The sequence below is a fragment of the Colossoma macropomum genome, unplaced genomic scaffold (genome assembly GCF_904425465.1).
Source record: "Colossoma macropomum unplaced genomic scaffold, Colossoma_macropomum, whole genome shotgun sequence".
NCBI lineage: Eukaryota > Metazoa > Chordata > Actinopteri > Characiformes > Serrasalmidae > Colossoma > Colossoma macropomum.
The window spans coordinates 40,016,603-40,041,871 of record NW_023494792.1 but is presented as its reverse complement, the minus strand read 5'-3'; the positions used below and the strand labels follow the sequence as shown (position 1 = coordinate 40,041,871).

The 25,269-nt window shown below is 37.7% G+C and overlaps 1 protein-coding gene across 3 annotated transcripts in view; it reads right to left on the bottom strand.

Moving 5' to 3' along the window:
• Nucleotides 1-8,144: 8,144 nt before the first annotated feature.
• tmem19 (transmembrane protein 19) overlaps nt 8,145-25,269 on the bottom strand; it is a 37,415-nt gene continuing 20,290 nt past the window's right edge. The window contains exons 4-7 of one of the 3 annotated variants that reach the window (XM_036577180.1): nt 15,373-15,510; nt 14,463-14,717; nt 12,001-12,210; nt 8,145-8,852 (exon numbers count right to left, since the gene is read on the bottom strand). In XM_036577180.1, the coding sequence (XP_036433073.1) occupies nt 8,689-8,852; nt 12,001-12,210; nt 14,463-14,717; nt 15,373-15,510 (767 nt within the window). In that variant the 3' untranslated portion in view covers nt 8,145-8,688. The remainder of the gene's footprint in view (nt 8,853-12,000; nt 12,211-14,462; nt 14,718-15,372; nt 15,511-25,269) is intronic. The other 2 variants (XM_036577182.1, XM_036577181.1) reach the window with 2 other exon arrangements.

The window sequence follows — 25,269 nt, the reverse complement described above, 5'->3', positions numbered from 1 at the left end:
TGTAATTGTGCACTATTAAGCATTAAAAACTTTAGTAGATTTCTGATAAATGTGCTGGATGCTATAACATTCTCATGGGTAAACTGTGATCACTTCAACACTATGCATTTGGTAACAGTTTAAACTGTGTTTGTGGAAAATCTTCAGCGCTTTTCCTAAATCTAAAGGACTGATACTGAGAGATAACCTCAATTTTAACCTCAATAGTGTAAATGTTTATGAACATTTTAAATGTTGTACCCATTATGTATTTCATTATAAACATTCACACCTTGTGGTAGGCAGGGTATAAATGTTTATGAACATTTTAAATGTTGTACCCATTTATACCCTGCCTACCACCTGACATATTCTGTCAGGTTGGAGCCAGCAGCAGTGTTCTTGGATGATTCTGCTAGGATGTCTGAAATGCACATGGTACAGAAGAGTTAAAATACAAATTTTTATATCAATCATCAATTAATTAATTAATTAATTAATTAATTAGTATCTGCTAGCTCAGAATATGAGACCAACAATAACAGTTTACTTTAGGGTCAAGATACAAATCTCTTAAAGCACCAACATAACAAAACAGTAAATCTGAACTTTACAATCACCTTACCATCATCAGTGTAGATGACAAAACACACTTCTTTGATTGCTGCAAGTTCTGGAAAACACAAAACATGTATGACTTACCTGCACTGATAAAGTCTGAGAAGATGGCTTTATTCACATATTTCTTTGTTCCTCCGCGTTTTACTTTTATCAACATTGTGGCCACTTAAGGAAAAAAGAGACTTTTACCAATAATAAAAGCAATGTGTGAACTATCATTGTAACATACCAGTCTTTGTGTTAGCAGTTACTGAACGCATAGCTCAGGGGTCGGCAACCCAAATGTTAAGAGAAGCCATTTTGTCCTTTCAACAAAAATCAAACCTCGGGAACCACAACATTTTATGTCCATTTTACCATCTTGGCTGTAAATATGTCTTATTTTGTTATTGTTCTAGTATAAACTAAACATGTAATATAAACAAAAACACAGACTTACTTTACTCTGCTTTAAGCTTTAATTAAACTATAGCTGCTTTTCTCACATCTCCACCAGGAAAAGTAGAACAGTTTAAAAAGTAAACAGTTTAAAATATCTCTCAACGTTCACCACCTATATTAGCGGATGCCACTGATCATCCAGATCGCGGCCACTTCGCGGCCACTTTTATTAGCGGTCGCCATCGAGTGGCCACTTTTATTAGCGGTCACTACTGAGCGGCCACTTCGCGGCCACTTTTATTAGCGCTCGCCATTGATCATCCACATCGCGGCCACTTTTATTAGTGCTCGCCATTGATCATCCACATCGCGGCCACTTTTATTAGCGGTCGCCATTGATCATCCACATCGCGGCCACTTCGCAGCCACTTTTATTAACAGCCACATTTTGAAGTGAATTTGTATCATTTGAAATGAATTTGTGCTCCAGTATCTTAATTGTAAATGTTGGTAAATGGACCTTTAACTGGACAAAAGCAAGTGTTGTTGATATTGATACACTGTGAAAATGTAGTTTGACTTTTTGATACCTGGATCAAAACCAATGTAGGGCTGAAGACCTGAATGCATTTTACTGCAGGTTTGAAAAGTCCAGTAACCAACCAACGTTACCTCCTCTCAGAGTCCCTTTTACCTCTACTGCTCCTTATCCAACACTTACGTTCTGTGAGGAGGATGTGTGACGCCTCTTCAAAGGACAAAGGTTAAAAAAGGCCCCTGGACTTAAAATGGTATCTCCATCGTTTCTGAAAGTCTGTGCTGAACAGTTAGTACCCATCTTCACCCAAATTTTTTAACAAGTCATTGGAGTTGTCCATCGTGCCATCCTGCTTAAAACACTCCTCCATCATTCCCATACCCAAAAAGCCTCAAAAAATCATTCAGACTTGAGATACGGGGCCAGTAGCTCTGATGTTTTTGGTGATGAAGGCCTATGAAAGGCCAGTGTTTCATTACAGACATTACAGACCCCCACCAGTTTGTGTATAGGGCAAATAGCTCAGTGGACGATGCTCTCAACATGGGTCTGCACTACATACTGCATCAGCTCGACAGCCCAGGAACCTATGCCAGGGTTTTGTTTGTGGATTTCAGCTCGACCTAATACCATCACTCCAGACATCACTCCAGTGTAACATTTTGTTTTGCCATGGCTCAGGTCATTCAGGAGGCGTTTTGGTTTTATTTATTCATAATTTTAAAAGCAACATCATTGAAACCCATTATTCATCAGAGGGTAGGTGGATTATTACTGTTTTGGAAATAGTAATAGATCTAATAATAGCTCTGTGCTAAATAAGGAGATCTCTGGGAAATTTAAAAAAATATTTTAGTCATGCAAAATAAATTTCCAACAGCTGCTGTTAGAAGGTTAATGAGGTTCCTGATTTATATGGAAGAGATTTACACACAGAGAAAAAGCCATTTCTTCTAATTGCATCATTCAGAACTTTATTAATGATATTTCTTTGGTAGACACTTTTCATTTTGTACATGAGAATACTCTCTCTACATTTACATGGTTTAGGACACACGTCACAGAAATCACGACTTGACTTTTGGTTTGGTTCTTGGAGGAAGAAATTCTTCATATTTTTTAACCTGGAAAAAAGAGGGCAGAGCTTAAAAATATCTGAGCTTTGCATATGAATGTATCATTGTCTGAGTATGTATCTAAGTGTTACCAGCTGTTGTACTCTTCCTCTTATAACCCTTATTCTGTAGATCCTTTTTTTTTATTTATTTTTTTTTTTTAGAAAGTGTCTTTAAAGAATTAAAGAATTAAATAACATCAGAATAACACATGTTAAGTGTAGACTACTATAGATTCAAACTCTAAATGTCTCTGATGTAAAGGGTGGTCTTAAGCTGGGCTTTTGTGGCGGCACTGCAACAGTAAAATGTTCACCTCTTCAGCAATATTAATCTATACAAGAAAAATCAGTGACTCTGTATTAATTATAGCAATAACACAATATATTGAACACTGAAAGCCACGGACAAAGATGACACTTTACACACAGTTTTTTCTGGGGGCTGTTTTGACATACAGAGCTGAAGATACTCTGATCTGCTGATGTGAAAAAATACAACATCAAACAGGAAGAAACAATTTTGTCTCTGTTCAACTGCACATTGAAAATGAGCACATAAAGTGCATCAAACAGAATGATTAGCTCCCTTTCCGAAGTAATGTCCCCTTCAAAATTTTGGAAAAGAACTTAATTTAGTGTGGAACTATTTAAACACTCAGATTGACTGTGTCCATTACCCTGTGATACTGATGCATCCTAGTTTGAACTTTAAACTGCAAGGATGCAGATAAATAGCACATACTCTTTCAGAGTATTTGTGCTGCTTTCTTAAACCTTGCGTCTTGCCTGTCAAAGCTCTAAACCAGAGGCCTTCAAATCTGGGCCCTGAATTCAGTTTTGGGCTCTAAATTGTGTAATCGCTTGTAGTTAACTGACCTGTTGATGTAACTGACTGGTCACCCCGTAATTAACTACAAAAATAAGAGATCCAGTGACCCGTTTTGGAGGCCTCTCCTCTAAAAACTATAACTCCTCCCTGCACTGCAGAAATCAGACATCAGGGATGGGGAAGTAGCTAAGTAGCACGCTACATTTTGTAGTTAGCTACAAATTTATGTAGCTAATAGCTGTAGCCGCTACAGTTTTATTTAATGTAGCTAATAGCTGTAGCGCCTGCATATTTTCGTGTAGCTGTAGCGACAATTTTCGCTACAAGCTTCAGGCAAGCCGCGAAAATCTGAACCACAGAGCGCGGCCGTTAACTTGTGGTGGCGATTGTGCAATCCTGACTGAGCCGCAGACAGCTCGAGCAAACGGGCACGCGTTGCCCCCACGCGCTGATCACCCCTTAGTAGTAGGCTCAGCTCAGGGGCCGGTAACCAAAGCATTTTATATCCGTTTTACCATCTTGGCTGTCAATAAGTCTCAGTGTGTGCTAATGTGCTAGTATAGGCTAAAAAACATATTATAAACGAAAACGCAGACTTACTTTGCTCTGCTTTAAATTTTAGGTCAGCTGTAGCCGCTTCTCTCGCACATCAGTCAGGAAACTTTGAAATGTAAAATGTCTTTGAACGTTCGACTTTTTCTAAGGCTGAAGTCAGATTCTCATTTACCAGCTTCTTGTTCGAATTGTCCCGTTTCACCTTAAATGATGCATGAGGCGCCAGAATGTACGTTACTGCTGCGCCATTTAAGGTGGAACGGGAGAATTTGAACGAGAAGCTGACTTCATGACTTAGTGTTTGACAGTTTCTTGTTGCAGATTAAACGTATCCGGAAACTAGCTGGAGTGATTATACATGCAAATAAGTCCATTCGTCTCCAAGTTATTGATGTTCATCTTAAATCTGGGGACAGAATATTATGCCTCATTTTTTTATATGAAATTTGATTTGTTCTCTGTGAGCGCTGTCACTGAATTATGGCCAATCCAAATCTGCTAAGCTCTGCGTTATTTTCTCAACCCTCCAATCACTGCTTATTAATTGTTGCTGTCTGCAATTACTTCAGTAATCAGCGCCTGTGACGTTCGTAACTAACGTCAAGATTCCGAGCTCCTCAGAAGTATCTCAGGGTTTTATGAGATTCAAAAAGCGATGAAACGACACAGCGAGCAGTGAGAGGTTCTCAGCTGGCCTCAGTACAGTTGTGGCTCGGCCATAGACTGAACTGCCTGCTCTGTTTGTCTCTGTACGAGACGCTACACAGCCCAGAGAACCAGAGTAACTTTGACTTCTTGAGATGTTCAGGTATGCAGCACACATGCTATAAGCTAACACATAACATTGCTATGGCAAAAATGTAGCTAGCTGAGAGTTTATGAGCACAATTAACACATTAAGATTGTAAAATGAAAAACCTATATTTCATTATTTTGCTTGGACTGCTCGTAATGTTGCTAGCCAAATCAGCATGCTTTAGTCTAGCTCCAGTAGCTGCTCAGTTTAGGTTACAGGCTCCATAGTAGGTTATATTAGAGATTAGATGTGAAAGTTAAGTTATATTGTGTTATCTACTCATAACATACTACAAGCAACGTGAGAAAGTTCACTGTTAACCAGCATATTGAAGGTATAGTATCATGTAGCAAACATTAAGAAATCAGCAGGTACATTAGACTATATTTTGTCTCATTAACTATATGAGTAGCTGCTTTTCCCTTTAGCTGGGGTTTGGTACAGACAGCCCTTTTATAACATATGTTTAATGTGTGCTTTTACAATAATCTTTGAGTACAAAGATGCAAAAGTGACAAGCAAAGATAGAGAGAGAGGTAAATGAAACAATCAATTTGAAACTATAGCCTGATTTCATGTAGGTTTAATGTATTTTTCTGAAAATAAACATAAATAAATAGTTAAATGATTAAACTTAAACAGGGCAATTGAAGTCAAATAAGTTTATGGAACATTAATAGCAGTTTATGGAAGAGAGAAGGGATGAAGAAGGAACAAATGAAAGAAAAAGGTGCATAACAGTTATAGATGGGTAAAAAAGAGCAGTGATTGAATAAAAAAAACAAAAGGTGAAACTTATTGTTGCTGTAATACTCCTATTTGGTAGTCATTTTAATCACAATCAGATGTAAGTAACATTTCTGCAAAATTGACCTCACAAAAATTCTGATCCTAGTTACGGGCCTATTAGCAGTTATATGTTAACTCCAGCGTTTAAGACCATTTATTGTTAAAACTGTGTTAAAACGATCAGCAGAGCTTTATTTTACTGCAAAGGATGATTGTTATTTAACCAAAAAATGTAGTTCTGCTGTGGAGCCACAACAGGGCAGTAAAAAAGCTGCGTGTTGCCGACACCTGCCTTAGCTAAAGTGGAAAAAACATTTTCGTAATAGACTATTACTAATAGTACACCGCAGAGCCAGTGTCACTGCTAAAAATGTTTAGGCTGAAGTGTTGCTGAAGTTTAACACAGGCAGGTTTATTTCAACTGTTGACAATGCTTTGCACAAAATTGTTTGGTTTGTGTCTGGTTATTTTTGTTGAGTTTTGTTAGGAAAAACCTGGAATGATTGACTTTGCCTTTACTTAATCTACATTTTTGTAGGATATCACAGCTTTGGTTGTGTAAGTTTGATTGTTGGTTACACTTAAACTTACTTTTTGGTGATCTTTTTGTATATTTGCAGCTTTTTAATTGTATGTTTCTTTCTGGCACATAACTAAATGCAGTGTCTTGTTCACACTGTCAGTTGGGCTTGTTTGGTGTATCAGGTGGAGATTCACAAACATTCTGACAATTGTGCTTTGAAAGTAGCTAAAAAGTAGTGCACTACTTTTCAAAAAGTAGTTAAAAAGTAGCCACTACTTTTTCTGGAAAAGTAGCTAAATTGTAGCTAGCCACAAATTTTGGGAAAGTAGCTACAAAGTAGCTAACTATTTTTTTTTTAAGATACTTCACTCCTCACCTTTTAAATGCGGGGGTTTAAGTTACCTATGTAGCAGTCCTCATTCCACTTGTGGTGACGCTATTTCTCTTTCGGCAAAAAGTCTTTGCCAGGCACACAACACCATCATCTTAGAAAATGTAACGTTAAGCCAGATATTTTGAAGAAATTTTCATATAAACACGATGAATAGCAACATCAGTGAGTGCACAGGAACATAGAACAGCACCCAGCAACTAGCAAAGAATTAATATTTCTAAATTTTATAACATTAACCATCTTCAAACTGAACAATTTTTAATCACAAAATGCAAGCAAAACTATCCTACTGTACAGCCCACTTTGGCTCTTCAGTTTTACCTGCCTCTTTTTTAACCTCGTTAAGGTGACATTTTTCAGCTTTCTCAAAAGGAAATTCAAATAACTGGTGCATCTAGGAATGCAGCAATAATTCCTGGCAGTATTAGGCATTGTTTTCAAAATGACCGGAAGCCATTAAAGGCTATTTAAGTTTCTGCATTAACAAACTTGTGTAAGAACAATCTATAGACAAATAAATGATGAGTTTCATTACAAAATATTATCTCTACTAAAGGTTGCATTAATCCTTATATAGCATTATATTGCATATTTCCTGTGCAAAGCCAGCCTCCAACAACATACATCATGAAAAAAAATATTGTAAGAATGTGTTTTGGAATGAAATTCAAATAACAACCAAACTAGCATCAGTTTAACTCTTACCTTGGTCAAGTGATTCATTCTTTCTAACTTTGCTAACTGTAGGTTTTAGGTTGTGATCCTACTCCTATGATGAGTCACAGTCATTTTTGTCATTTGATTAATCCATTCTCTCCTTTGTTACTAAATTTATATGCCTAGCTGTCTCCCTTCCTGCTGCATTCACCAGCTAATGAAGGAGGGATGGATGAATGGATTAACGAATGAATGAATGAATAAATAGATAAAAGCCCACCCCCAAAAATACACTCTAAGTGAGTTTCGAGCTTCTCCTCTCCTTCTACATATATCATTAGAAAGGGGTTTTCCTTATCTTTAAACCAGAATATCGTGGGGCAGTCATGGGCTGGAAGTATGTGACTGAGGTGCCCTTGAGCAAGGCACTTAACCCCCAACTGCTCTCCAGGTGCTGCGGATAGGGCTGCCCACTGCTCCGGGCAAGTGTGCACACTGCCCCTAGTGTTTGTGTTAACTAGTGTGTATGTGGTGTTTCACTGCATGGATGGGTTAGATTGTGGAGGTAAAATTTCCCCATTGTGGGACTAATAAGGGTCACTTAATCAAATTGATCTCAATTAATTGTTCTAGAGTTATGCAGCACTGCAAATAAGCATGCCTGCAACAGACTGAGCAATGGTTCAATTTTTCATTTTGGTTGGAGTGTCCCTTTAAGGTTAGAACTACAAGAGCATCAGTGCAGGAAACTACACAGAAATCACAGAAACAACAGAAACAATGACAAGACACTCCTTTTGTATTTATACACAAGAATAAGAGGTAGAGCACCACGGTTAACTAAGAAGCACTTCTCAACTCTTCTGCCTCAGGTATGTACCTCAACAATGAATAGCAACTACATCGTTAAATGAATATGAAAAACACAAAAATACAATTATAAATTCTACTACTTCCATTTTGCATATTGTTGTGCATTTCGTTCGGTTTATTAAAAATATTGGGCAATTCCAGCCGTTTCAAAAGCCATCACAACACTGACAAGTTAAAACAGAAATTGTTTGTTATTTATTTAAAAATTGAAAAACAGTAATTATTATTTATTTAAAATCATTCACTGAAAGTAATTTTTGTATGGTTTCATACTGTTTCCAAAGATCTTTTTCCAAAGATTTTTAGTTCCAGTTTTAAAATGTGAAGAAATGTACAGTTATAATTATTCAGACAAATTTTTGACAAAAAATATTTTGACAATATTTTGAGTAGTGGAGCACACTGTCTTTAATGTCACTGCATAGCAGACATGTCAGTGTTTGGACATAAATCTACGCGCTAGCTGCAGCACACTAAGACTGCAACCATAATATCAGATATATTTGTTCCCTGTGCATAAGAAAAAACAACAAACTTTGTAATAGAAGGATTAGTAAAACATGAAAAACTATTAAAACTGAAACACTAAGTGTTCACACCAATGTGAACTACAATTCAAAATTAAAATATCTAAGTTCAGTGCCTTGGCCAGAATCCCCATGCAAAGCCTGGCAGAAACAAAGCTATGAGGATAGAGGAAAAAAGGTTTACGCCGTTGTTATCCAGAATGGGCTTCCCACATATTCTCTTTACTGCTGGTGACTCATGGTGTACAACTTTTCCAGTGCTTTCATCATACCCTTGATGAAGAAAAAATGGAACACAAACATTCTATAACAAAATGTTTTTAGCAAAACAATAAGAAACAATATTTTCTACCAAGAACAATACAACTGTATTGGTAAAAACTATCCTGTCTATTTGTCTGTACTGTATGCATGCACTTAGCGGCCACTTCAATAAAGACTAACTACACCCTGAGACCTTTTTTTTCATTAACAGCTAAAATGCATTGCTCTATAATAATAAAATGTGTCAGCTTGCTTAAAATTTGAACACATCTTTCTAAACAGTAAAAATATAATTTTTATCATGATCAATTCCGCCTCTGCAGTGCCCCTCTGGTCACAGTATGCAAATCAGTCAACCAATGTTAGCGCCCCTGACAATGCCTCATGCCGCACCCCTAAATATGAGAATCATACTAGACAAGAGCGAGGGAGAACGTTGGTACCGTTCGGACCTTTTTCTGTACATACTGACACACTGCATTTAGCTTGTTTTTTTAATGTTTTAGTTAGTTATTATTGTTAGTTGTGAGTCATTGTGTTTAAAGATATTGTATTTTTTAGCCTTTTAGTCTTAGCTAGGTTACGCTAACTACAGTTACTGTCAGTTAACTTATCTAGCTATATTTACTATTTAGTCTTTCAAAAGTGGTCTTCCAAGTTTAATTTTTCTAACTGTTTAGTAGTTTTGAATTTAGCATTTTCAGGTTGAGAGCAATGGGTCGAACGTGTGCTTACTGCGGATGTAAAAGCAATATTGGATTGCACACATTTGGCACTAATCCAGCACTAGCCAGTCAGTGGTAATGCATGATCAGTTAGGTCCCAGTGCTAAGACCGTCAGCATGCAGCATGTGTTTGCAACACACAATCTGATGAGGGGAGCTTCGGCAGCTTTATGGTGGTTAAACTGTGTTATCTGCCTGAACAAAATCTTCGCCTGAATCTTGATGTTGTCCCTGCAGAGCACCTAACATTTCTGGCTAAGTTTTCTGGCTAAGTTCAGTAATCTCCTACTGTAGAGCACTTTGCTTAAGTTAGGCACTTTCTCAAATGTCTGTGTTTAAAACTGAAGGAAGGAATCTAATCATAACAGCATATGTGGATGATGCCATTTAATAGTTAGACCACTAGCTAGCTAAACATATAGCTAAGTTAGCTAACGTAGCAAATAACATTACTATCGCAGTAAGTTTACAGAAAGTGAGTGCCAAGTCATATTTTAGGATGGGCATTTCAAGTAATTTTGTTAAAATGAGAAAAGAAAAAAACTAGCTAGCTATAGCCTGCATTTGCACCTGGTAGCTAATGTCAGCTAGCTATAAAAACACAGCAGTCCAGCTCACCCAGTTTCTCTCCCAGCCCCACCTCCAAACCCGAACATCACTGCAGTGCCCCTCCCAAAGTGCCCCTCCCACTGGAGAAGGGTCTGGCTGCAGACATGCACTCTCAGCCTGACATCCACTGCAGGCCTATTAATGACGTCAGATGCTCTGCCACAACAGTTTTTGTTGGTTTTATGAGGAAAAACAGCGAACCACATACACTGGGCAACAAGAGTTTTACTGAACATATATATTAACGTTGTCATACTGATAATAAGGTAATTAATGGGAACTTTCAAAATAAAACCTACCACACCGATAAGACTACTGCTGAAACTGAAGCCATGCTGAAGATTAGGAACCATTAGGAATGAAACCTGGGAACGAAAAAATGTATCTGGAATCCGTCCCAAAACATCTGTTTAAATGACTTGAATCCTTTACACGGTGATATCAACCCATCAGGGAAATACAGAATACCATTAGCAATTACTGACAACCACCAGTAACCAACAGACACAGGTTATATTTTTTCAACAAGGTGGTACATCAAATGTAATCATCTAGCTGTGTTACAAATGAAAAACGGATTAAGTGATGATATCGCTAAGCAGAAGCAGCCAAAAGTTAACATGTTGTTGGGCTGCTTCTGACATTGTGGCAGAGAGTGCGTGTCTGAGGCTGAGTGCGCATCTGTCTGAGAGTGCATGTCTGGCCAGACTCTTGTCCCACTGAGCATTTTACAAAGATGAGCTAGGACTGGAGTTAGCTCAAAGTATGGGGTGTAGTTACTCTTTAAGTACACCTCTTTCAATAAGTACAACTCATTGTCTGTTTTCTCAGGTCCATTGACTTCAGTCTGTAATATAGTAATATAGGATCACTTCTACAATTAGTTCTATAATTACTGACAGTAGTCTGTCTGTTTCTTGGCATGTATGTTGTTATCTCCTTTTACCTTGCTCATTAGGAACCCCACAGGATCACCAAAGAGCAGGTATTATGTTGGGGTTGGATCATTCTCAGTGCTGCAGTGACACTGACATTGTGGTGGCATGTTAGTGTGTGTTGTGCTGGTGTGAGTGGATCAGACACAGCATTGCTGTGAATTTTTAAACACTTCAGTGTCACTGATGGACTAAGAATAGTCCGAAAACCAAAACCAACACTGTTCTGTGGGCAGCATCCTGTGATCACTGATAAAAGACTAGAAGATGACTAAGACAAACTGTGCTGCAACAGATGAGGTACTGTCTCTGACTTTACATCATTAAGGTGAACCAACAAGGTAGGTGTGTCTAACAGAATGGACAATAAGGGGACAAAGTGTTTTTTTAAAACTCCAGCAACACTGCTGTGCCTGATAACTCACACTAGCACAACACAAACTAACAAGGCTATTTATGTTTATTTGTATTTATTCTAATGTTACACAGCAATCCAAATAGATAGTCTTATAAACATTTAACACTAGATGCAATGTTGGAAAGAGTTGCATGCATTGAGAGTATCAAATCAACCACCACGTCAGTGTCACTGCAGTGCTGAGAATGACACATCAGTCAGATAAAATAATACCTGCTCTGTGATTGTACTGTGAGGGCCCTGATCACTGACAGGATAAAAGAGAGCTAACAAAGGATGCAGAGAAACAGATAGACTACAGTCAGTAACTTTAGAACACTAAGCGCACCTATATGGTAAGTGGACCTGATAAAATGGACAAAGAAGTGTAAAACAAGGTGTAACGAAGTGGCCAGTTGGTCTATGTTGTATTATTAACGTCACTGATCAAGTATAATTTAGCTAGTTATACTAAAGTGTTTAGAACTTACCTGAATACTGCATGTTTGCACCCAGGAAAGAGTCAAGCATCGAGCCAAGTAAGCCAGCCATAGCTCCATACACAATGATAGGCCACTGGGGAACAGCTAAATGGAGTTCATTAACCAACAGCAGCTGGGTCATGAAGTAGGCTGTGCCCACGGTGGCCCCACCAAGGAAGCTGGCTATAAGACCCACTGTAGTGATTCCTCCATTAGTACCTATGATACAAATTACAGCATAAACTACAACAAAATTCCTGATTAAGCTGAGAATATATACCGCTGTGTGCAAAAGTTTAAATACCCCTTATCAAATCATGTTTTGTTGATTTTCTAACTGTAAATAAGTCAGATCACCTACAGGGAACAAACTTAAATATGGCTTTTTACTGCACATTTTCTATTTATTTGTCGAGTATAACATATTGGAAAAAATAAAGCATGAAATAATATGTTCAATTCAGCAAATAAACATTAATTGTGAATTAAAATGTGAAGAAGTGTGTTGTCTGTAGAGGATGTGTATTTATTTTCAGCAAAACACCACATGGCCACATGGCACCCAAACCTTTGCATATGACTGTACTACTAATAACAAGTCAAATGACTATGTACTGTGCATAAATTATCAATAGCTTTTTGTGAACACATTTTATTGCTTCTTAGAAACGGTGGTCATACTAGCTGTCACAGGAACTCCAAAATCAGAAATATTAGGACCATGGTCTAATGGTTTTGCCAATTTCTCACGGATCCTAGTAGATCATCTCCTGAACAAAACAGTTTCAAAGAAATGTGTAAGATAAATCTGTCAGAAGCTTAAATGTGTGAACCTTAAACCATTTAGACTAGGGACAAGTGTATTTTTTAATTTTTCTCCATAACTCATTCATTAATTATATTTTGATCAACAAAGAACATGTGTTCACTAATTAATTATACCATACATTTTCATTCAGAAGGACTAGACTGTAATATTCAATGTAATGGAAAAACAGTATAATGGCAGAGCAATTGTAACATTTGAAGGGGGGGGGCATTTAAGCCCACTCCACATAATCACACTACTACTATGGTATACAGTAGCCTTCTACTTTGATAGCCTACTAGTTCTGTTTAATATCAAACATGACACATATTCCTACGCCTATGTGACATGAGTGAATGCTTAATATACATTTAAATATACAGATAGTACGGCTGCATGATACGGATGTAAAATGCGATGTTCGATAATAAGTATTATTACATATAAATAATAATATTATCATGATGACGATGTAAAAAGCAATGCAGATATCGATGTGCATGTGATGCTACTACAGATTTTTTTTGTGTAATGTGTAAACAGAAATCTAACTAACCTCCCTTTAACCAAAGAGTAAAGTACAAAATTACAAAAGCACCATTCAAAATAATAAAAAATGAAATACAACAGCAACTTATATGAGAACCACAAGCACATATTTTGTGCACTGAAATGCTGAGAAATAGTATTACCTCAACAGCTTTTTCTATAAGGCTGCAAAAACTAATAAATATGTATATTTTATATAGGCACACAGGAACAAATACAAATATATTTATGTTTTAGTTATTAAATGTGTTCGTTGTGACAGTAGCTATTACTGCCTTGCACAGTTAAAACACAATTCAGGGTGTGAAAACTATCCTAAGGATGCATATTTACAGACTTGTAGTTCTGAGTTGTGTGTGTTTTGTACTTGGTAGTTCACCCAAATGGTTAAATTACTGGGGTTCAATTCCAGTGCACTCAATATATTGGTTTGCGCCTGCAATTTTATGAAATGCCTCTGGTAATTTGATCTGTTCAGACTGAGGTTCTCTCTCTCAGTCTTACTTCTCTCAGGCAGAGATAGAACCTTTCCCATCATGTAAAGACTAAGTGGCATCACTCACCACTCGCTAGAGAGTTTGAGTTACAATTGCAACCGGTTATAGTTGATCCCTACTAACTCTTGATTGACACTTAAAACACTCAGAAGTTATCTAGATAAGGGAACATTCAGAACATCATTCGTAAATTTTTGTTATAAATTCAAAGTTATGAGGTTTTTATGTGAGCACACAACAATGGTGCAAATAGACTCACATAGTAGGATCTTTGTAGAGAATGGACAAAGCTAATTAAATTTGCCACAGGTTATATTAAATGAATCTTTGAAACAGATGTAACTAGAAATGTATTAATAATTTAATGTATTTTTTAAACCAAGGGATCCCAAAGTCAGTCCTGTCCAGACCACAGATTATGCAGATTTTTCTGCTTTCCTTCATCTAGCACAACTGAATCAACTCATTAACTAATTAACAAACTTTACATGTGCTGGGTCATCTGTATTAGAATAATGAAAACAAAAATGTGCAGAGGGTAGACTTTCCAGGACTGACTTTTTGGGAACACTGCAATTAACTATGTATTGAGATGTCAACAAGTTATAGCTTCTTACCTATTGGGACTTCGTTCCAGGTAGTAATGAGCCTGGGTTTGTTTTTGCTGATAACTGGACCGACTTCTGAAGCCCATGTGTCTCCTGCACTACAGGCCAAAGCACCTAGGAGTGACAGGCACATCCAGGAAGCAGAATACTGCTTCCCAAAATCCACAGGCATCTCCCCTGGACCAACCTCAATCATATAGAGCAAAGCCAGTTCTGTTGGCACACCACCATTGCAGAAAACCTGAACCCAGTTCCTCTGGCCACCTACAGGAGGATACAGACTCCATCAAATAAATGCAGAAATGCAGGACAGAATCAGAATTACAAACTAACAGAAATGCATCATTAGTGTAAAGCTATTGTAAGGATATCTAAGTTTATTAGTGGGGCAAGTTTGAACTCTCTTGCATAGCATGACCAGACCAGCAATTTGGAAGCTTGAAGGCTCCAAACATCTCCAGAAACAATCTGGTCTGCCAGTTCCAATATTTTTTAATTGTTCATTTATCCTAAAAGACCTATAGGTTTAAAACAGAAATGGGCCCAATTTTTGGACGTTAATACTTTGACAACTATAATACTGCCCAAGGAGCCTTGTCAATACTGTGTCTTCCAAAAGAGATAAGAGTAAATATCCATGTTGGCTTTTTTATTTAGAAGTTAGAAAATGAAACTGTGTTAATGAGGGGGAATAAAAACAATGGCAAGAACACATACAAAAAGTAACATGATAGAATTGAATATTCCAGAATATTCCCTTCACTGAGAAAGCAGATCTAACTGTATTTTGAACATGTTAAACATGGCTGGACACAAAGTCAATCCTTGTTGGCCTATCCAGATTTACTCAGCTAAGTAAAAAACAAGACCATCGCAGTTGATGCCGGTTTGACATTTCTGGACAAATCTGAAATTGTACCTTCTTTATATTCTGAGTCAGTGCGTTTCTTGACATCCCCCTTCCATCTTGTCAGATTGGTGGATGTGATGAAAAATGCCAGCAGAGCTGCAAAGAAGCTCATGTTGGCCATGGTGAGAATAAAGCCAACCAGCAATGCTGAAACAGACAGTGACATATAAAATGTGGGTTGGAACATAAAATTCAAACTTTCATATAACATATCCAATCTATCATGCCTTGGATTTTGTTCCTGTTGTGGTGGTAAAGCTGGCGGCACAAATTTTCTGATAAAGCCTTTCAACTGTGCTCATTTTGCTAGGACAAAGACAGTGATAATCATTAGATAGTTAAAGCGATCAAAAACTCAAACTTTTTTCAAAACATATAATGTTATGAAAAGCTCTCAGATTATTTTTTTCATTTTTACAGTTTTGCATTATTGCATGCTGATGATCATTGAGTAACAAATCAATTTTCCAGTTTCACATACTCTCTACGGTTCTATAAACCACATAACGCCAATGACGTCAAAGAAAAAAAATTCAATTAAGATAACTTTTTTAGATCAATTGATTTGCATTTCTTTGACAGAACATTTGAGGTAAAGGGAAAAAACCAAGAATGTAAAACAACCCATTCATTTTCAAAGCCTCTGTCCTTGTGACCTTCCACAAGTAGGTCCAATGGCTACAAAACGCCATGTTATCTACAAAACAAGGTCTCAACCATATTGTGAAAAAGTCATCAGTATTACTTTCCTAAACCTTGGTGGTGTTTATATAATTTATATTCTATGCTGAACTTTAGTTTAGGTTTCTTATTAATATTAAACCAATGTAAGGCTTTGTAGCCTGCTCTTTGGGTCAGTGCAGGCAGATATTTAAGCAATAGAACATGAGAGGGAGTGTGTTATGGCAAAATAACATCATGGCTGTGATTTGGTCGCACGCACGAACCAAAGGCTGTTTTATACAACAGTTAAATAAATAAAGTAAGAAATAAATAAATTGGGCTGTGAATGTGGCATTTAAAATGTTTTAATGTTAGCAGTTCCTTCTGCCAAATTATAGTTCCTTAACAAGCAGCTTGTTGCTACATCAGAGTAACGAGCACCACTCACTGGCTGCACAGCCAGCAGTTCGTTCTCCAGATCCTTACACAGAATAACTGGCAGTTTCAGAATTTAGTGTAGTCTCATCTTCAGAGTCTGACCAAATCAGCGGTAGGTCAAATGTAATCTTAAAAGTATCCATGTTCTGTTTGTGCACAAAGTAAGAAACAAAAAATGTTCAAATGACTCTCAGCGGAGTGATACAGTGTTTGTGAAAAACCAGCTTGCATGGCCGGAACTACCTGTCGTATAATATGCAATATCTTAATCCAGGAATTAAGCTATCATTAGGATAAATCCACCTCGATTTACTAGAGTTTCAGAACAAGTTCCTGACTGACCCATCTCAGATTTGCTGAATACTTTCAGTAAATAATGTCACTGTGCCCGGGAGATAGTGTGCAAATTTTTAGGCTTGTATCTTCATTAGCTTAGTTTAGTCAGTTTAATTTTTGTCTTAAAATGACTGCTATGATAGAAAGTGCAAACCAGGCTTGTATTATTGTGTGCAATAGGCAAGGTACCAAAACCTGATAAGATCTGATGTAAAAACAGACACATTGGCCCTTATTCATTCAAGCTACATACAGTCAAACCACACTGTCAAATGAGCGCATGTAGATTTCAGTTTTGTTATTCATCAGTTTCATCTTTCCCATATCTGTACGATCCCTCAAGCAGACAGTCTTTTATGAAAATCGTTTTCAATCGTTGTAATTTCATGACCGTAAAGCTATTCAACCTCTAGTCAGACCTCGACCCCCAAACTCTACCTCAAATTGGCTCACTATCAAAACATCTGCATGAGTTAGGGCAGCAGTTCTCAATCAGTGGGCTGCAGACCACCAGTGGAGCGTGAAGCACCCTCTAGTGATCTGCAGGCCTGTACTCAGAGGGAGGCAGTAATTTGTTGTGGGCTGGTAACGTCAAAAAAGATTAACTTAATAATTAAAAATCTAAAAATTAAAAGTGTTGATATTAAAACCAATACAAATATTAATAGAAACGTACAAATAAAAACGTTGCAGCAGTGGGCGAATAAAATGTCATCAGTTTCAGACAACGCAGCCGCAGCACGATGCAGACAGCTAGCCATAGATGGTGAGGTTTCTCAGGGCGCTTTGGTTGGCTTTTTTCTTTAGTTCACTCTGTTTTGACGTGTGAAAACTCCACCCGTATTCGGGTCTGAAACAAAAAGGTGAACCGATCCAGCAAAAAAATGTGGGGCTTGGTCCACTTCCAAAACAAACACTGGTTCAGTTCACTGCTGAGGAATTCATCAGCACAGCTGGCTTTCCTTCTCTTCCAAAGGCACATCGGTGATATACAGTCATCATAATGACTGTTTTAATGACTGACTGTGGAGATGTTAAACCCCGAGAAGAGGATTTGGGGTTTTACGTGTGGCTTACTGGTAAGGTATGAGAGGGTGAGCAACCAATAGGATGGGCAAGACCAAAAGTAGAGTGCACAAGCAAGCAGTTTATTTACACAACGTGAAAACAGGAAAACAAAAACTGTACAAAGGGAAAAATAAATGGAGAATAGAGTATTTACAGTATGTACAAACACTAAGCGTCAGGCTTAGTCATGGCATGGGAAGCAGCCGCAAGGCTGGGTCCCAACTCACTTTAAAAGTTCCCCACACCATTACTTTAGATACTACAAGCAGCTAGTGTTCACGGTGGCAAACAGAGTCATGGGGAGAAGTAGAAGACTTCTCCGAGGAACCCTCGGGTTTTTAAGTCTAAAGCCCCGCCCTCGGAAATCCCATTCCCCACCATGAGGTCAGAACAGTGTGGTTTACACCTAAAACAAACAATAGCACTATACACAACAGTCAACCTAGGTTAGTTAAGCAATTCATTACCGGTAAATACATTGTCTTGGCCATTAAGTAATTAGCTTCTTTTCCCCCCCACAGGATATTAGATGAGGAGTGGACCCCCCCTTTTCTACCCATCGGTGGATCCTCCCGATAAGGATAAGGTAAGTAGGTCTCCCTGCTGTCCCCCTTTTGCTATTTTCCCTTTCACAGGCAGACACAGGTAAGTACCTTCATATACACACACACATGTATTTTGTAGTCCGAGTGATGGTATTCGTTGGTGATGGGGTAGGCCTCGCCTTACCACATCACACTGACTCTTCACAGATATCCAGCACAAGCTGCTGTTAAAAACCATAGACGAGCCATAAAATAATAGTGAAGATAAGCGTTTGATTTCACCTCAAGGACTGTGGAGTGTATATTTGGTTGAGTGACCTGAGTAGTTAACTCAAATTGTTAAACCTATGCTATGACAAAGGAGCAGATATCAAGTAGAATTTATGAACTGAAATATGTAATAAAAGTCAGTATTAGTCCAAATAGCCAACTCTCTTGTTCTCTTTCTCTTGAGTGTACTGGGCTGCGGCAGATTTATCTACCCACTGTTTTCTAGGGACTAGACCACTGACTGTCGCCATGTGCTGTCATTTTTCTTTTTAATAACTGATGTAATTACAAGGTAAAAAACATTTTAAGCCCCAGTTCATTTAAAATACAATTTTGACAGTTGTGGGCGGGTCAGGTGTAACCCAACATATCATTGTAACCTACTGATTTCAGGAACTGTGCTGTGATTGGCTGGCTGTCTGTGGTCATCAGAACTTTTACTGTGTTAAAAACCCCAGGAAAAATACTTTCACAACACACCAATACAATGACATTAGCCAAATACAAATGCATGTAACACACACACATAAACACACATTTTCTAAACCACTTATCCTTCTGGGTCACGCTGGGTGCTGGAGCCTATCCCAGTAGTCACTGGGGAAAGGCAGGATAGCATGTAGGCAATTTAGCATGTCCAATTGGCCTGACTGCATGTCTTTGGACTGTAAGAGGAAACCTACGCAGGGACAATATGCAAACTCCACACAGAAAGGACCCTGGTCGCCCGGCCCTGAATCGAACCCAGGCCCTTCTTGCTGTGAGGCGCTATCCACTGCACCGCCGTGTTGCCCATGCCTGTAACACCTTAAATATATTTTTCTTATTTTTCTTCCCTAAAACAAATCGCCTAGACCAAACCGTAGGCCGTAGAGACGTGAAACTTGCTCAGTAGGTAGTAGTCCCTCCCACTACTCAGGTGCATGACACAAACTCAAAGGTGGCGCTATGGTGCAGCAAAATGCGTTTGGCTCTGTAACTCCCAAACCTAAATTTTAGGAGACAAATAATTTTTTTTCCTGATTCTTTGGGTCAAGACCCACTACTCTGTAATCTGAAACTTTTTGCTCCACCCACTTTGATTCTTCACAAAATTGAGTAATCTGCGAAACCTACTTTTGCTAACCAGTCCTAGGGTTTTTGCCCGATCCTCATGAAATTGGTGTCAAAAAATTCAGAAGAGCCAAACCTCAGTAATTATCAAAAAATATTGACGTTTATAAACAATATGGCTGCAATATGTTCATTAATTAATCCTTCTGGAATAATTCAAAATAATTCAGAAATAACAAAAAAATCTGTAACTCAGGAATCTTTCACCCCAAAATTGTAAAACTTAATTGTAAAACTTAATATAACTGTTTCTCAGCCTCCATACATCTGAAATTTTGCATGTAGCATCTACTAAACAGACAAGTGAATCTCAAAGGACAATTTGATCCATTATGGCCACCATCAGCCAATCAGCATTAAGCAGGCTTTTGACAGGCTTAACATTGACCGATCACCATGAAACTTGAATGGTGTCTCTACGTAGCCACTTTCTAATAATCAGTGAAAGTGCAACATATTTAGCAGCAGGGGGGGGGGTGTCAATTAATTATTACAAATTACTTTTATTCTAATGTAGTACAGCGTGACAAATAAATTTCAGTTTTTTGTAATCATTAACTGTTTAAAAGCCATACATTTGAACTAGTCTCTGGATTTTTATCGTAACTTTTTGAAATTGGTCTAGAAACACCTGTGGCCTCTCTAAGTAAATAATAATAAAAAAAAGTTTACTTTTTTTACTCAGCATTGTGTCTCTCTATCAATTAATTACTATGGACCAATGACTGAGTTATAGCAATTAGGCTCGCAGCGCCATGGCCAATCATTTAAAAATTTTAGAAAATTGTATATATTGAGACTCAGATGCGGTCTGCTTAATTTTATCCAGATTGGCCTTTATCGAGCGCTTTAGCACTCAAAAACATTGTTTGAACCCGCTGATTGCTGCTTGCAGCTATATTTAGGGTTCAAGCACGCAGTGCGTAGACCCCTATTGGTATTGTCAAGATTTTTAGGGTCCAAGCATGCAGTGCGTAGGACCCTATTGTTTTTGTTAGAGTTTTTCTTTTTATTATTATTAGGGTTCAAGCACGCAGTGCATAGAACCCTATTGGAATTGTGAGGATTTTTAGGGTTCAAGCATGCAATACATTGAACCCTATTGTAATTGTCAAGATTTTTCTTCCTATTCCTTTTCTTCCCTGAAACGGAACGCACAGCCCAAACCGTAAGTCCTAGAGACACCAAACTTGGTCAATAGGTAGTAGTCCCTCCCGCTACTCAGGCGCAAGGAATCAGCCCAGTCGACCACAAGGGGGCACTATAGTGCAGGTCAACGCGTTTGGGTCTATAACTCCTAAACCAGGTTTTTGCCAGACATGACATATTTTTTTCCTAGTTCCTTGGGTCCAACCAAACAACTTTGCCATTTGGACCATTTAGCTCCGCCTACTTAGATTTTGAGCTAATTTGCATAATTTGCTAATTTTGCGAACTAGTCCTACAATTTTTGCCCGATCCTCATGTAATTGGTGTCAAAAAATTCAGAAGAACCTGAACCTCAATAATTATCAAAAACATTTTGACTTTTCTAAACAACATGGCTGCCATATACAAATGAACCCTTCTGGATAAATTCAAAATAATTCAGAATTAATTTAAAATTCTGTAACTCAACAACCCTTCAACCAAAAAATTTAAAACTTGACAGACACATTTCGGAGAAGATTCTGAGGTAGCCATTCGATTTTTGTGCGCATGTGTCATTAGGGGGCGGAGTTAATGCTACATGGCTGTTTCTCAGCATCCGTACATCCGATCAGGCTGAAACTTTGAAAATACCATCTGTTGGCCAGACTATAAGTGAATCCATAAGGACAACTTGATTAACTGAAGTATATGGTCGCCAACGGCCAATCAGCATTTAGCAGGCCTTTTGACAGGCTTAACATTGACCAATCATCATGAAACTTGAATGATCTCTACATATAGCCACTTTCTAACAACCAGTCGAGTTTCAAAAGATTTGACCACTGGGGGGCGCTAATCATAAAAATTAACATATTATTACATAATATTACTATTTTATTACAAGTTTGCTTGAAATTCCTTGTGTATCATATGTAGTATGTTATTCCAAACAATTTTGCAAATGCATATTTATTACAAAACTGCATAGTTTTTTTGTAATCGGTAACTGTTTAAGAGGCCTACTTTTTGAACTAGTCCCTGGATTTTGATCCAATCTTTTCGAACTTGGTCTGGGAAAATTCTTTGCCATGTGTAGGTAAATAATTATCAAAAACATTTTGACTTTTCTACTCTTCATGGTCAATCAATTAATTACTGCGACCATGGCATTGTTAGCTTGATTTGCTATAACTCAACAGTCATTGGTCAGATCATGTCCAAACTTTAAGGGCTTTAACGTATTTGGACTGTAATGGTGTATGCCAAAGTTGGTCCAGATTGGCCTTTAGGGGGCGCTTTAGCACTCAAAACACTTAAAAATCAATTAAAATGCTATTACAATGTTATTACAAGGTAGACAGATAAACAAATGGTGGCATACGACTCAGTTCACTCACATGAACAACTTTCTAAGTACATGTTCTGTCACAAATTGTACTGTTTGGTATTTTGGCTTATTTATTCGAAGACTACATTATACAAAGGCTTATTATACAAAGGTCAAAAGGTCAATCTGACCAAAACTTGGTAAACATCTTTGGATATGGTCCCTGATCAAGAATCATACCATTTTGTGGCCTTTTCACCAATTCTGTTCCACTTTCACTAAGCTCATACTTTACTTTAGTCCTATGTTTCAACTTTTCATCTTTTTCAACTTCACTAATATTTTTGCCTGTAACTTTTGATCAGAGTGAGATAGAGACAACATTTTTTCTGCTGATTCCTTGGGACGTGCTGAACAAGTGTACCCCTAGTGACTTTTAGCCCCACCCCCTTAGTTTTTGAGTTAATTTGCATAATGTGAAAAACCTATTCTTGCAAACTAGTCTCTAGATTTTTGGCCAATTTTCATCAAATTCATATCTTCAGATTCAGAAGACACTGATCCTCAATAATTATCAAAAACATTTTGAATGTTCCACTCAGTGTATTGAGGATCAATCAGTTAATTACTGCAAACATGGAACTGTTAGCTTGATTTGCTATAACTCAACAGTCATTGGTCAGATCATCTCCAAACTTGCAATAATTTTACAAATTAGGACTCTAATGGTCTTGCCCAATTTTGGTCCAGATTGACCTTTAGGGGGCACTTCAGCACTCAAAAAAACTTAAAAATCAACTAAAATGCTATTACAATGTTATTACAAGGTCGACAAATAAACAAATGGAGCCATGTGACTCAGTTCACTCTCATGAACAACTTTCTAATTACATCTTTTATTTTGGCTTATTCATTCAAAGATTTCACTATACAAAGGCTTATTATACAAAGGTGAAAAGGTCATTCTGACCAAAACTTGGTGAACGTCTTTGGATATGGTCCCTGATCAAGAATGAAACCATATTCTGGCCTTTTCACTAATTCTGACCCACTTTCACTGAGCTCCTCACACCAATAGGGCCTCTTATGAGTGCATTGGGCCTCATTATAGCCAACATCAAATCAATGTCTTAAATATAGAACCAATCCACTGTGCAAATGCTACTATGTGAGAAATGCTGCCAATAGTCATGTAGTTTTGACATGTATGTTGACAACCTCTTGGATGTTCTACAAACCAGTGTAGATCAGTACATATGAATATAAACCTATAATGTGTTTAAAGATCTCTGATCGTTGTTTATGGCAACTGAAGGCCTTTTGATGAACTGACTTCCTTTCAGTTCTATTCACTCTGCCTATAAATAAGATGGGCTAAACGAAAAGCTTGAGGCCTTTTTAGGCCTAATGGGCTAAACCAAAAGCTTGAGGCCTTTTTAGGCCTAATGGGCTAAACCTGCAGGAGGGCCCATGCTGCTGTTGCGTGCTTGAACCCGCTCATTGCCACTTGCGGCTATATTTATTCTTATTCTTTTTCTTCTCTAAAACGAATTGCCCAGACCAAACCGTAACCGTCCAACAAAACAACTTTGTAATTTGGACCATTAAGCTCCGCCTACTTAGAGTTTGAGCTAATTTGCATAATATGCAAAAACTACTTTTGTGAACTAGTCCTACAACTTTCATCCTATCCTCATGTTTCTGGTGTCAAAAAATTCAGCATAGCCTAACCCTCAATAATTATCCAGCACATTTCTAATTTTTTAAACAATATGGCTGCCATATGCAAATTAATCCCTCTGGAAAATTCAAAATAATTCTTATTTAACTGAAAAATCTAGAACTCAAGAAGCCTTCACCCAAAAAATTTGAAACTTGACAAACTTATTCCTAATGAGACTCTGAGGTAGTCTATCAATTTTTGTGCACACAGGTCATTAGGGGGCGCTGTAAATGCTTAATATGCCTAAATAGCTGTTTCTCAGCATCTGTACATCCTATCAAGTTGAAACTTTGCAAGTACCATCTACTAGTGAGACTGTAAGTGATAGTTAAGGACACTTCGATATGTTGAGATTTATGGCCGCCATCAGCCAATAAGCTTTCAGCAGCCATTTGACAGGCTTACCATTGGCCAATTATCATGATACTTGACAACTGTCTCTATCTCACCACCTTCTAACAACCTGTGAAGTTTCAAAATATTTGGCCTCTGGGGGACGCTATTAATGAAAATCAAGTATATCTTGTACAGATTTTCATTTTTGGTCAAAAACCTTAGATGACCTCATGCAGTGCAGTGTTCCAAACCATTATGTCATTAAAAGTGTGTTAAAGAAGTGCATAGTTTTTTTTCAATTGTTAACTGTTTGAAAATAGCACTTTTTGAACTAGTCCGTGGAATTTTAAGCTACCTTCTCAAAACTGGTCTAGAAATACTCTGTAGCCTCTCTAGGTAAATAACTATCCAGCACATTTCCATTTTTTGCTCATTGTGGTCTCCCTCCAAGACTTAATCATTGCGGCCTTAGCACTGCTAGCTTTAATTGCTATAGCTCATCAGTCTTTGGTCCGATCATCTCAAAATTGAACAGGTATCAACAAATTGAGACTCTGATGTGGTGTGCAAACTTTGATCCTGATTGGCCAATAGAAAACACCTAAAATCTTTAAAAATATTGTTACAACAATACTACAAAGTCTACAGATAAATCAGAGGTGTCTTTTGATTCAGTTCACTGATCTGAATAACTTTGTAATTACATGTTGTGTCATTAATTGTACTCTTTCTTTGGTATTTTGAATTATTCATTTAAAGACTACAACTTATTATACCAAGGTCAAAAGGTCAATCTGAACAAAACTCGGTTAACTTCTTTGACGAATGTCCCTGATAAATTTTCATAACGTGGACACCTTTGGGCCAATTCTAACCCACTTTCACTAAGGTCCTTTTTGCTAAAATGGCCCTTATGGGTCCATTGGGTCTGTTTATGTCATGCTTATCAAAGCCTT